The 14162-nt window shown below is 38.6% G+C and overlaps 1 protein-coding gene across 16 annotated transcripts in view; it reads right to left on the minus strand.

The window, feature by feature from the left end:
* The window catches only part of PARD3 (par-3 family cell polarity regulator), a 621610-nt gene that overhangs the window by 267410 nt on the left and 340038 nt on the right, over nt 1–14162 (minus strand). For all 16 annotated transcript variants that reach the window (XM_015568620.1, XM_015568617.1, XM_015568619.1 and 13 more), the window contains one exon: nt 2305–2483. In XM_015568620.1, the coding sequence (XP_015424106.1) occupies nt 2305–2483 (179 nt within the window). The remainder of the gene's footprint in view (nt 1–2304; nt 2484–14162) is intronic.

Consider the following 14162-nt stretch of genomic DNA (forward strand, 5'->3'; position numbering starts at 1 on the left):
TAATTAGCCTACAAAGCTCAGGTGGTCATAATAATCTGGCCACTCAGTGTATATCTCCAGAACTTCAGCTGTTGTCTATGGGAACCCGGCAAGCCCTTTCATTGCTCTACACTTCCTACCAGTCTCTACGTAGTCTCCACTTTCCATCCTTGACTATTAGAGTTCTCTCCAGCCAGTCTTTAGTTGATTATTCAGTATTGTATTTTTTGCACTTCAGTTTTAATTCCAGTTTGGTCTTGGAAGCATGTCTGTGTAGCATCCACTTACTCTGCTACCATTTTTAATCTCTCTTAAAACAAATTCTTAGTATTAAGTCCTGTTATGTTTAAAATGGCTACTGTGCTCCCCTTTGCTACAACTGAAGCTGATCCACACACCCAAGAAATTTAATGAGTTATAAAGGAAACAATGATTATTTTCAATGATTTCTGACCCACTATACTTCACCTACTTTAAAACCTATCTAGCCCTAGCAGGTTTGGCTCAGTGGACAGAGCATTGGCCTGTGGACTGAAGGGTCCCTGGTTTGATTCCTGTCAAGGGCATATGCCCAGGTTGCATGCTCAATCCCCAATGGGGTGAGAGCAGGAGGCAGCAATCAATGATTATCTCTCATCATTGATGTTTCTACCTCTCTCTCCCCCTCCCTTCCTCTCTGAAATCAATAAAATAATAATAATTTTTGTAAAGTAATGAAATTTTTTTCCCATCACCATTTATTCCCTCTAGGCCCTCTTCCATCTCCTCAACCACCACACTGTTGTCTGTGTCCATGAGTGCTTTCTCTTTTTTTTCTTCTTTCCCCTCCCCACCCCCACAGCCCCACACCTCAATCACTTCACCTCTTCAACTCACAGCCTAACTTTTTTATACATTTATGAATATCCATGGAAATTAGATCTATTCTGAAAACAAGTTAAATGTCATGAGGTCCATTCATAAACTGGATTCTTTATCTTTGGACAGTCTACTGCATGATAAAGCATTCTAAAACTTCAAGTTAATCTCAATAAAAAAATACTCCAAATTCCTCATCAAATGTATAATAAATGGTTTCAGAAGAATGGGCCTTACAGTTAAATCCTTAATCCAAAAAAATCAGAGACTTCAGTACACTGTTTTTTTCCTGGTAGTTGCTTTGCAGTTTACAGTAATGTATTACAGAATTGTTTTCTTACTTGAACTAGTACAAAGAAGTTTGTAGAAATGCAAAACCAAGTTAAAAGAAATATGTAAAATGGGTGTTTTCACATAGATGCAACAAACAAATAAAGCAAACCTCAAGCCACATTCATTTTTATATTAAGATGTGCTTAGTATAGTTCTACATTTCTCAATATATACTATATATATACATACATATATGTGCACACACGATACATAATGTGCTACCATTGAAAAATGTTGATTAATTCACTCAACAGATGTTAACTGAACATTATCCTATAGGTTCAATAGGGAAAATGACTAACATAGGTTAAATCTCATTAGGTAAAGGGTTATAACTGTAACAAAATAAGATGATAGGGCTCTGTAGAAATATATGACAAAGAGCATTAATAAAAAAATTAGAAAAAATAAACTAAACAGACTAAAAAAATTAGTTCAGGACTAAAATAAATTAGATCAAAAAAGAAATTTTCATTTTGTAGACAAGCAGTGGTTGCCGACCCTTAGTCTGCGGACCACTAGTGGTCTGTGAGGTCCGAAAGGTTGACAAACGCTGGTTTAAGGAAACCTTTGGAGGAGTGGTTGCCAACTGGTGGTCCGCAGACCACTGGTGGTCCATGAGGTCCAAAAAGGTTAGCGACCACTGGACTAAACAAACTTCCATTTTGGAGAGAAATAAAGTTATCAATTGAGTAGTTAGAATAAATGACCATAGAGTCCATTTTCATCCTTCAAAACCCATAATGCTATAATTTCTTTAATGTATCATGTGTGCCAATATGAGTACCTGTGTATACATGTGTAAAACATACCTGTAAAAACATGAAAAAAACCTAATAAGGGCATTGCCCTTGAAGAAAAACAGGAAACAAGAAGTAAGACAGGAAACACGGGAGGAACTTTACTTATACACACTTCATACTAAATATCAAAAAGTTTTCATTTTTAATCACGTGAGCATATCATCTATTCAAACATGGAGAAATAAATGTAGATCATGTATAGCACAAGTGTTATCAGAAAATGCAAGGGCAATATAAAATAGAAAGCTATCTGAACTTTGAGGTAAAAGTTCATTAAGCACATACACTGACTATCGTGAAGAAACTAAGAAGACAAAATAGAAGTGGTTACCTTCCTGTCACGGGTTTTAGGGCTACCAGCAGTGTTTTGCTTAAGGAAGCCAGCAGTTGTTGACCAGCGTGTGGGGTTTTTTCGTGAAGGCTCTTCAGAGGAAAAATTACTATCACTGACAGAAGCTGAAAGGCCAGTTAAAGCTGGGTCACTGCTTCGTCGAACATGAAGAGGCATATCTACAAATACAAAAAAGCATATTTTTAAAAAGGGTAACTCATGACAGAAAACTATATGTTAGGATAAAAGTACTTAAATCCAAAATATTAAAGAGCAAAATAACTATTTAAGATGGATCAGTATTCTAAACAGAAATTCCATTAGTTCCCTTAAAACAATTTATTGAAAAAGAAATGTGGTATGAGAGAAGACCTGTTCTGAAGTAAAATTGTCTGGGCTTGAATTTGTGTTTCACCACTTGTGTAATTCTGGGCAAGTTGTTTATTTAGCCTCTATATCTAGTGCATTCATAGGCAAAATACCAAAACAACAGTATTTCTTCCTGTGAGGACTAAATGATATAAAATGCTTAAAACACTGCCAGATACACAGCGTATACTCGGCAGAGAGTAATAATGACCATTATTGTCATTATTATCCTAATATTTCTAAATAAAATATATATTCTAAAAATAAAGTATAAATAATAAATCTAAGCCATGAAACAAATTTCATGCAAATTTAAATCATATCTACTGGATTAAAAATACAAAACCTAAACAGTGTTTGTCTAGACTATTAAAGAATTCTGTTCAATAAATATTGCTTTTGGTCAATAAATTATTGTCAGAAAATTAATCATATTTCATGTCCTTAAGATGAAAAAATATTAAAAATAATATGCTAATAAGGTGGTAGTATCTGGCATATACACATAAAAAGTGACATAAAAGACAGTATTTTATTAACTGTATTTGTATAAGAGCGGAGTTTGCAAATGCTGTAACAAAATCAATTAAGACACCCAAGTTAACATTTCTTATCAGTAGCATTAAGAACATTTTAGCAGATATAATCACTGTTACATAGAGAAGAAACAAAGAGAAAAATGAAAGCACGTGAGTCTATAATATTGAGAATCAGAACCAAAAGTCCTACTCATCAACTGAGCAAAATCACTTAAAAACAAGGCAAAAAAATTAGCTTGATACATGCTAAGTCTGTTTATAAAAACCGGGATGCAGGTTAAATATTTTTAAAAAGTCTCTAAGAAAACACCTTTAACAGTTTTGTAAACTCATCATTTACACTATATAAGAAACATTTTTAGAACACTAATCCTTGATGATGCAAAATTAAAGACAACTAATTACAGGCACTACAGGTTATATTGCACTGCTATGAATATAGGACACATATATTCTTTCTGATGGGTGTTTCTGAATTCATGGGATATATTCCCAGAAGTGGAATCACTAGGTCAAATGGTAGTTCCAGTTTTAGTTTTTTGAGGAAACTCCAAAATGTTTTCCTCGTGGGTGCACGACTTTGCATTCCCAAATGCAGTGTATGAGAGTTCCCTTTTCTCCACATCCTCACCAGGATTGGCATTTGTTGATTTGTTGATGAAGCCATTCTGACAGGTGTGAGGTAGTACCTCATTGGTCTTTTGATTTAGATCTCTCAGATGATTAGTGGCTTTAAGCATTGTTTCATATGCCTTTTGGCCTTCTGTATGTCCATTAGAGATGCCTAAGATTTTGCTACCAATGGATTATTCTAGGATCTTTATGGTTTCACGTCTTACATTAAAGTCCTTTATCCATTTTTAGTTTGTGTATGGTGTAAGTTCGTGGTCTAACTTCATTTTTTGCACATATCTGTTCAATTTTCCCAGCACCATTTATTAAAGAGACTATCTTGACCCCATTTTATGCTCTGGTCTCCTTTGTCAAATATTAATTGGGCATAATGTCTTCGGTCAGTTTCTGGGTTCTATGTTCTGTTCCATTGGTCTATATGGCTGTTTGTGTGCCAGTACCAGGCTATTTTGAGTATAGTGGCATTGTAATCTAACTTAATATTTGACATTATTATCCCTCCAAATTTTTTCTTCTTTCTCAAGATTTATGTGGCTATTCAGGGTCTTTTTCAATTCCATATATATTTTTGGAATATTTGTTCTAGGTTTATGAAATAATCCATTGGTGTTTTGATAGGGATTGCATTGAATCTATAGATTGCTTTTGGTAGTATGGCCATTTTTTGATGCTGATTCTACCAATCTATAAACACAGTACAGTCCTCCACTTACGTATGTCTTCCTCTCATCCTCTATCTCTTTTAACAATGTCCTGTAGTTTTCCATGTGCAGGTCTTTTACCTGCTTGGTTAAATTTATTCCTACGTATATAAATTTTTATGTTTCAATGGTAAATGGGGTTGTTTGGTTTCCTTTTCTGTTTATTATTGGTGTATAAAAATGCGATAGATTTCTGGATGTTAATTTTATAACCTGCTATGTTGCTGAATTCATTTATTAAATTTAGTAGTATTTTATGGAGTCTTTAGGGTTTATATGTACAGAATCATGTCAACTGCAAACAGTGAATTTTACTTCCTCCTTTACAATTTGGATACCTCTTATTTCTTCTTCTTGTCTGATACTACAGCTAACACTTCTGGTACTATGTTGAACAGGAGTGGTGAAAGGGAGCATCCCTGTCTTGTTCCAGCTCTTATAGGAAATGGTTTAACTTTTGTCCATTGAGTATGATGTTAGCTGTAGGTCATTCATATATGCTTTTATTATGTTGAGAAATGATCCCTCCATTCCCACTTTGTTGAGAGTTTTCAGCAAAAAAGGGTGTTGGGTGTTCTTGAATGTTTTTTCTGTTATCTATTGATATGATCATGTGGTTTATATTTTTAAGTTTGTTTATGTGAAGTATCACATTTATTGATTTATGAACATTGTACCAGCCTTGAATCCCTGGAATAACTCTCACTTGGTTGTAGTGTATGACCTTTCTAATGTATTGTTGGTTCCAATTTGCTTGAATTTTGTTGAGGATTTTTGCAACTCTGTGCATCAAGGATATTGACCTGTACTTCTCTTTCTTTGCAGTGTGTTTATCTGATTTTGGGATTAGGGTAATGCTGGCCTCTTAGAAAGAGCTTGGAAGTGTTCCTACTTTCTGAATGTTTTGGAATAGTTTGAGGAGGAAAGGTGTTAGTTCTTTAAATGTTTGGTAAAACTTCCTTGTGAAGCCATCCAGATCAGAGCTTTCATGTGCTGGGAATTTATTACTGCTTGGATTTCATCAGTAGTTATCAGTATATTCAGGTTTTCTTATTCTTCCTCATTGAGTTTTAGAAGATTGTATTTTTCTCAGAATATTTCCATTTGGTCAAGGTTGTCCATTTTATTGGAGTAGAGTTGTTATTAGTATTTTTTTTTATGATCCTTTGTATCTCTGTGGGGTTTGTTGTTATTTCATTTCCTTCATTTCTGATTTTATTTGGGTCCTCTCTCTTTATTTTTGGTGAAGCTGGCAAGATGTTTCTCAATCTTGTTTACCCTTTCAATGAATCAGCTTTTAGTTTTATTGATCTTCTGTATTTTTGGGGGGGAGGGGGGGAGCCTACGCCACTTATTTCTGAGCTTTATTATTTCCTTCCTTCTACTTACTTTAGCTTTTATTTTTGCTCTTTTTCTAGTTCTTTAAGTTGTAGGGTTAGATAACTTTTTACCAGTTTTTCTTGTTTTTTGAGGTACGACTATAGAGCAATGAACTTTCGTCTCAATTGCTTTCACTATGTCCCATAGGTGTTGGTTTGTAGTGCTTTAATTGTCATTTGTTTCCAAGATGTTCTTTTATTTCTTCTTTGATCTCTTTGTAATCCATTCATTGTTTAATATCATGCTATTTAGCCTCCACATGTTTAATTATGATTGTTTTTATTGTAGTTGATTTCTGATTTCATGTCATTATGATGCGAGAAGATGCTTGATATAATCTCCAACTTCTTGAATTTGTACAGACTTAGCCTATGTCCTAACATGTGCTCTATCTTTAAAAATGTCCCATGTTCACTTAAGAAGAATGTATACTCTGTAGCTTTGGAGTGAAATGTTCTTAAGATGTCCATTAGTTCCATCAGATCTAGTGAGACATTTGGGATTGCAGTTTCTTCAATGGGGTATTAAAGTTTCTTACTATGATTGTGTTGCTGTCAATCTCTCCATTGTTATCTTCCAGAAGTTCCTTTTTTTGTATTTGGATGCTCCTGTATTATGTATGTATATGCTTACCAGAGTTATATTCTCTTGTCGTATTGATCTCTTTATTATTATGAAGTGGCCTTCCTTATCTGTTTTGACCTTCACTTTGAGGTCTATTTAGTCAAATATATGTATTGCTACCCAGCTTTTTTTCATTTCCATTAGCTTGGAAAAATTTTTCCATCCCTTTACTTTCAGTGTGTGTTAAGTCCATTGTTCTGATATGGGTCGTGATTTTTTCTTCCACAATTCTGGGAAGTTTTTTGTCATTATTTTTTTAAACAGGTTTTCTATTCCTTGCTCAACTTCCTATCCTTCTGGCACCCCAATTATGAAGACGTTGTTTCGTTTCAAGTTATCCCAAAGCTCACTTAGATTCTTCTCCTGTTTTTTAACTTTTTTTCCCATTTGCTGCTCTGCTTGGGTGTTTTTTTCTACTTTGTCTTCTAACTCACAAATTTGGCCCTCATCTTCTTCTAGTCTACTGTTGAAACCTTCCATTGTGTTTTTTATTGTATCTGTCATTCTTCATTTCCTCTTAGTACTTATTCATGCTGATGTAATTCTCACTCAGATCCTTATAATTGTGTATTGGTCATCCGGATGTTTGAGCAACCTTATAACCATTACTCTGGATTCTTTCTCTGACAAATTACTTGCATCCATTTCATTTAGTTCCTCTCTGGTGACTTCCTTTCCTTTGGAGATTGTTTCTTTTTCTCCCCACTTTTTCTGCCCCATTGTTATTTTTCCTATGTGTTAGATCCAATTGCTATGTTACTCAACTTTTTTTGTGGGGTTGTCCTATGTATTCAGTGATTTATGTGACCCAATGGGGCACTTGCTCAGATCTACTGAGCTAAGTGTTCTAGAGGCGCCCCCTAATTGAATTATTTGGGCTCTCCTGATGTAGTTAGGCCTTAAATGTTAGTTTCTCGTTTGTGGATACAGTCTCCTCACAAGTTGTCTGACAATGTGATTCAACCCCAGCCTCCTCGTGCAAGCTGTTATGGATGTGCACATGGTTCTGGCTCTTGTGGCAGGGGTTGCCTGATATCTCACTGTGGGGTCCTGGAGCCCATGGCAGGCTGGTGTGGGCAGAGCTGAAGAGATTTATCTCAGTGCTGTGGCCGATGCAATGCTGTGAGCACACTCCAGCAAACACGCTTCCTTGGCACACCAGAAAGTGGCAACGCCCGCCTGACAAATCTCCAAGAGCCACCTACTCTTAGGCCCGAACCTCACGTCCACTGGATAACATAGCAAGCGTGTCCCTGTTTTATTGGCAGCTTACCCCTTTTTATACGACTGTACTTCCTCAGTAAACTTAGATCTGTGTCTCTGAACCTGGTCTCTGGAGTCGTGCATTCAAACACCCTAGCGCAGTGGGCTCTGTCGTCCTCACCCCCGAGGGACTCCCTGTTCCAGGCAAGCATGGGTCCTGGGGCCCTGGATGAGATTGTGCTACTCTGGCCGGTGTGGTGTGACTGTTGCTGGAGTGGCATCACTCTGTGAATCCCTGCAGGGATCCCAGAGCCCATTGCCAGGAAGGTGGACATCCTGGAGTCTGCCAGTAAGGTAGCAGGATTCTGACTGGGGTGGTTTCACCCTGTAACTCACGAGTGGTTCCAGAACCCAGCAGCCAGGTATGTGGGAGTCACGGGGTCCGGGGCTAAAGCAGCTGACACAGGTGTCCAAGAGCTGGCAGCTGGGGAGGCGGAAATCTCTGGGTCTGCAGTTGAAGCAGAGCAGCATTGGCCAGAGAGGCATTCCTTCAGTGACTCAAAGAAGATTGCAGGAGCTTGACAGGGGAAGGTGGAGTCGCTGGGTCTACATCTGAGGAGGTGTGGTCTTGGCCAGAGAGGCACACTCCGTGACTCACCAAGAGGTCCAAGAGTGGGCGACCAAGGAGGCAGGAGTCCCGGGTCTATGGGTCTGCAGGTGGTTGCAGGGCAGGGAAGGTGTCCTAGGCCAGTCTGGATGGTGATGAGCCTAGGCTCCTAGTTGCAGCAGCTCTTCCCTTCAAGATGGCATGGTTTCTGTGCCAGAGACAGGCTGCCCATGCAAGTCCACATACTTTCCTTTGACTACCTTACTCACATATACTCCCTTCCTCACTCCCGTCCTGCCGGCCGCCATTTTTTGTCTTTCAACAAAAATACATTTTTATGAATCAATGTACTTCAGTGCTCTCAATATAAAACAAAATGTTTTCTAAAATATTAGCAAAATTCTTCCTGGATGCTCCAAATTAAAAATGTAATTAAAAAAAAATAAAATGGGGAAGGAGAGAATACAATACTTGTGGAAAATTATAATACTGCTTCTTGGATATGTGGTCTGTTACTTCTTTTACATAGGGTCCTTGTGAAGTTGTTAAAGAATGCTGTACACCTCAACTTGTCTCTGTAAGTCTAAAGGAAGGACTATTAGTTGACAAAAGAAGATCTCTAAAAAAATGATACAGAGGCAATGACCTTAAAGTACTATCCACAGTAATAAAACAACCATATAAGATTACAGTTCAACTGCAAAATGAATTTTCTTAGACACAATAAAACAGCTTACTCTATTTTTTTTGAAATTTTTCTCAGAAGAAGTAAGTTACATGCATGGTTCAGATTATATAAATAACTAGAGACCCAGTGCACAAAAATTTGTGCACTCAGCGGGGAAGGGGGTCCCTCAGCCCGGCCTGTGCCCTCTCGAAGTCTGGGACCCCTCGGGAGATAACGCCCTGCTGGCACCTCGGGAGATAACACCCCTCGGGAGATAACTCCCGGGTGGCAGGGGGCAGGCCCAATCCCTAGGTGCAGCCCCTGGTTGGGCTCAGAGCAGGGCCGATTGGGGAGTTGGGGCCCTGCCCCCTGTCACACTCAAGGCAGGGTCGAGGGGAGGTTGTGGCCCCACCCCCGTCACGCACAGAGCAGGGCCGATCAGGGGGTTGGGGAGCTCCCCCATGTCACGCACAGAGCAGGGTCCATCAAGGAGTTGAGGAGCTCCCCCCTGTAACTCACAGATTAGGGCCGATAGGGGAGTTGTGACACCATCCCCCGTCACACACAGAGCAGGGCCCATGAGTGGGGGGGGGGGCCTTGGGGTTCCGCACCCTGTCACACACAGAGCAGGGCTGATCAGGGGGTTTGGGTGCTGACCCCTGTCATGCTGATCCCAGTGCCGGGAGGCCTTGCGGCTCCGCTGATCCCAGTGCCAGGAGGCCTCTCGGCTTCGCTGATCACAGTGCTGGGAGGCATGTTACCCTTTTACTATATAGCATAGAGGCCTGGTGCATGAGTGGGTGCCGGCTGGTTTGCACTGAAGGGTGTCCTGGATCAGGGTGGGGGTCCCCACTGGGGTGCCTGGCCAGCCTGGGTGAGGGGATGATGGCTGTTTGCAGCTGGTCACACACCCTTCAGGGTGGGGGTCCCCACTGGGATGCCTGGCCAGTCTGGGTGAAGGGCTGAGGGCTGTTTTCAGGCTGTCCGGTGACTGAAGCTCCCAACCGCTCCTTTTCTCTTTTTCTTTTTTTTTTATTCTGGGCCAGCTTTAGCTGTGACTCCAGCTCTGTGGCTCTGCTGCTGGGAAAGCGGAAACCCTCGGGCCCAGACTTGTTTGCTTTCTACAATCGAAACTCTGTATCAACTCCATCTCTGAGATCCCGGCTCACTGAAAGCAGGTTTCTGGAGTTTTTTTTAGCTTCTATATGTTACTATGTTTCACACTTCCTGCTCAGAGGCCTGCAGCGGCAGGCGGGGAATGTTGCAGTCCTCCGTCACTGAAGCAAGCAAGCCTCATGTTCAGTTTAAGCTGCCTGGCTGCCGGCCGCCATCTTGGCGGGCAGTTAATTTGCATATCTCGCTGATTAGCCAATGGGAAGGGTAGCGGTCGTACTCCAATTACCATGTTTCTCTTTTATTAGTGTAGATGAGAATCATCATCTGTGGAACATGATCATTGATTGTGTTAATCTGTTAGTATAAAACAGACAAAAATAATCAGCATTCTACCTTTTGGTAGCTGTAAATATCAACAACGTAGATGCAGGAAAGAAAGAGGAAGGAAGGTTACAGCCAAGACTCAGACCCTGTGGGCACCCCCTTCTAGGTACAGGCTGGGGCAGTTCACCTGGCAGCATTTACTGCACAAACATCTATGTAGAGGACACCCAGCAGATGTGCTATTTTTCACACACTCAAATTTTTATTTTCATTTTAGTTATATCTATAAAAAATAATCATGTAAATATAACTTGGATCTTTTATTTGTCCTACCTCATCACCATGTATCCCCAAGTAAAATAGGGCTCATGTTTACATTTGTGTCCACTTTCAAATTTAGGAAGGAGTCTAAGTTTGGATTACCAGGTTTATTAAAAAGAACTTAATTCAATTTATAAAGTAAACTATGTGTTCTCACCAAAAGAAGGCCAGATGACATCATAATGATCTTAAAATCAAAGTTTTCCTGCAGTTTGATGTGCAAAAAGAACTAAGTCACCACAGAGCACACAAGCAGCATGACCAAGTCCAAATGGTAGAACCCATGCCACAGGACCTCGGCCTACGTTCATGCTGCCTACAATTCAAAACCAGCAATACATTACTGTTTCCCACACTGCTGGTTTAAACTACATTTTTATTGGTTTATCATTTCTTCTTGGTTGTATGATTTCATGAAAATTGTAAGGTATGTTCATATAGTTTATACACATACATGCACACACACCCGTTTAAGTCGAGTACAGTATTATAATGATTTAACTAGGAGAAATCTAAATCTTTTTGTTTTAATTAGCCTCTACAGTTGTCACAGTGAAGAAACATGTAACTCCACAGATAAAAAAGCTGAAGCACAGAGACTACAAGAGGAGCATAGGGGTGATTTTTCTGGCCAGAACTTCAGCCTACTGGGTCAGTGCTCAATCACTACGCAAATTATAAAATCAGTTCCATTATTTGCCAAATTTTATTTTTATCTACAAGCAGATAAAAGTATTAGTCTAAATTTTATAAAAGGAATGAATTTTACTGTTTTCAAAGTAAAATTATATATTCACTAAGAAATCATATAGTGGTTTTAACTAACAGCAACATTTGATTTGGGTGAATTAAAGAAATATTACATTAGCTATACATACATTTTAAAACAAGAGGCATCCCAATTTTGGAAATGTTAACATAGGAGAAATAAAATAAAAACAAAAACAAAAAACAATCAAATAAGTACTGGTTAAACAGAGGAAGTACAATGTGTAAAATAACAAGAATGCCCCAGAAAAAAAGAGACTGCACCAGATCTCTTCAACTTTCATCTCAGGATCCATTCACACCATGAAAATTACTGAGGACCCCAAAAGCTTTTGTTTATGTGGGGTATAGCTAAGAACAATTGCCATATTAGAAGTAAAAATGAAAATTATTTTTAATATTTATTAATTCATGTTTAAGTTAATAATAAAACCATTACTGTTAACATAAAGAACAGAATTATATGAAAATTCCATTTTAAAAACAGAAAAGTTAGGGGGAGTTTTACACATTGCTTAATCGAAGACATCTGGGTTCTCATCACTGATTCTGCATTAAATCTGTTGCAATATGGCAAAGTATTTTTAAAAACTTCACAAATATTTAGGTGGAAAAATAAACATCATTTTTTAAAATTCTTAATTGGTTAAAGTATTATAAATAGTATTACAAATGTCTCCTTTTTATCCCAGTGACATCTCCCCGGCCCCTCCTCCTCTGTACATGCCCTTACTCCCCTAGTTTCTGTGTCCATTGGTTATGCTTATATGCATGCGCAAGACCTTTGGAAGAAATAACCAGCATTTTAATAATTCTTCTAGGTAATTATGAATATTCTTTTTTGATACCACACCAAACTTAAATTTCCCAAAGATTAGCTGCAATAGGAATGTAAACTTATCATTCTTTGTTACATTAAAATCTATTTGTCTATTATACTTTGAATGGATCATAAACCCATGAAAAAATTATAATATTTATTATTTGGAATATACTAGTAATTGGGTTATGCCAATTTTCCAAATGGTGATATATTTCTTCCTATCAGAAAATTACTTGTGTGAACAAACATGACTACCAATTTCATCATAAAAGTCACTAAGCATTGGGAAGTTGTCATGCTCACAGCAGGATATAAGTTTTCCAAAATCTAATTTTCACTAGAAAGCTTCCTGGTTATTTGTGACAACAAATGCTGTCAGATGTTAGCCTTGTAATGACAGGCTCACTTCATTCATTTTCTAGATCTTCCAGATACTAAAGGCTAAATAACCATAGTTTTTTTGTCCTTCTTTCAAATATAAATAGCTACTTCAATTACAATTCAGGCCATCACATAAAAGTTTTTCTGAAGACAACCACTAATCTTTAAAAGAAACTGTGTGGATGCTGGGTGAAGACATATGATGCCACTGCTTTGATATGTCCTAAGGGCCTGCATTTTACCCATCAGTGCCGAGGAATCACTGATGCAGATGACAATCCAGCAACACAAAATGAATCTTAGTAATAAGTTTATGAAAAAAAATTTTTTGCCCTCACTATCTCCTTGACATGGTCTTTGTGACTCGCCAGGACTCACAGACTACATATGAAGAACCACTTGGCTAGACTTGCAACCCTTGCAATTTGGCTCACCTCTCCAAGCCTCAGTCTCCTAAACTATAAAAACAGAGGCTGGGCTGTTGGGGTCAGATCTTTTTAATGCTAAAATATGTGTGATTTCATGTAAGTTGATACTAGCACACACCTACACCAGTGATCACTTGCCAAGCCTCATCCCAGAACTTATAACAATTTATGAAAAATGTTCTTAAAAAATAATAATAAAAGCATTCCAAAGCCTTTTCAGCAACCATTATCAGGGGCCTCAAAACAGGTTAAAGTATTACAAGCAACACCAGAGCTATAGGTAGTGGTGCAGATGCAGCCACAAATGGCATGAGGCCTTGTACCAAGTTGAGTCCAATTTTATAGGGAAAAAAAATACTATAAACATTGTACCTTAATCAACAAAATGAATCATAAAACCCTACTGCCTGGTATATCCGACAGGTTTCTCACCTTTCACTGTCCTGATGATACATACTAGTATGCAGCATAAAGAATGCACATTTGTCTTGGTCTCAGAGGAATAAAATGTGAATACAGCCTTTTCCTCTATGATTTGTTCATATTTCTGGGACAAACATTGTATGTCAGCATTACTAGTATTCTGATGTAATTAGTGTTCTTTACTGTAATCCTATCTAATAAAAGAGAAACATGGTAATTGGAGTACAACCACTACCCTTCCCATTGGCTAATCACAGGTGATATGCAAATTAACTGCCAGCCAAGATGGCGGCCGGCAGCCAGGTAGCTTAAACTGAACATGAGGCTTGCTTGCTTCAGTGATGGAGGAAACCAACGTTCCCCGCCTGCCGCTGCAGGCCTCTGAGCTTGCAGTTTAAGAAACATTTTAACAAATATAGAAGCTAAACAAAACCCAGAAGCCCGCTTTCAGCCGGCTGGGATCTCAGAGCAGGAGTTGATGCAGTGTCTCCATTATAGAACCGAAACAAATCAGATTCCTTCGTTCAGCAGCAGAGGCCTCAGAGCTGACT

The sequence above is a fragment of the Myotis davidii genome, unplaced genomic scaffold (assembly GCF_000327345.1).
Source record: "Myotis davidii unplaced genomic scaffold, ASM32734v1 scaffold405, whole genome shotgun sequence".
NCBI lineage: Eukaryota > Metazoa > Chordata > Mammalia > Chiroptera > Vespertilionidae > Myotis > Myotis davidii.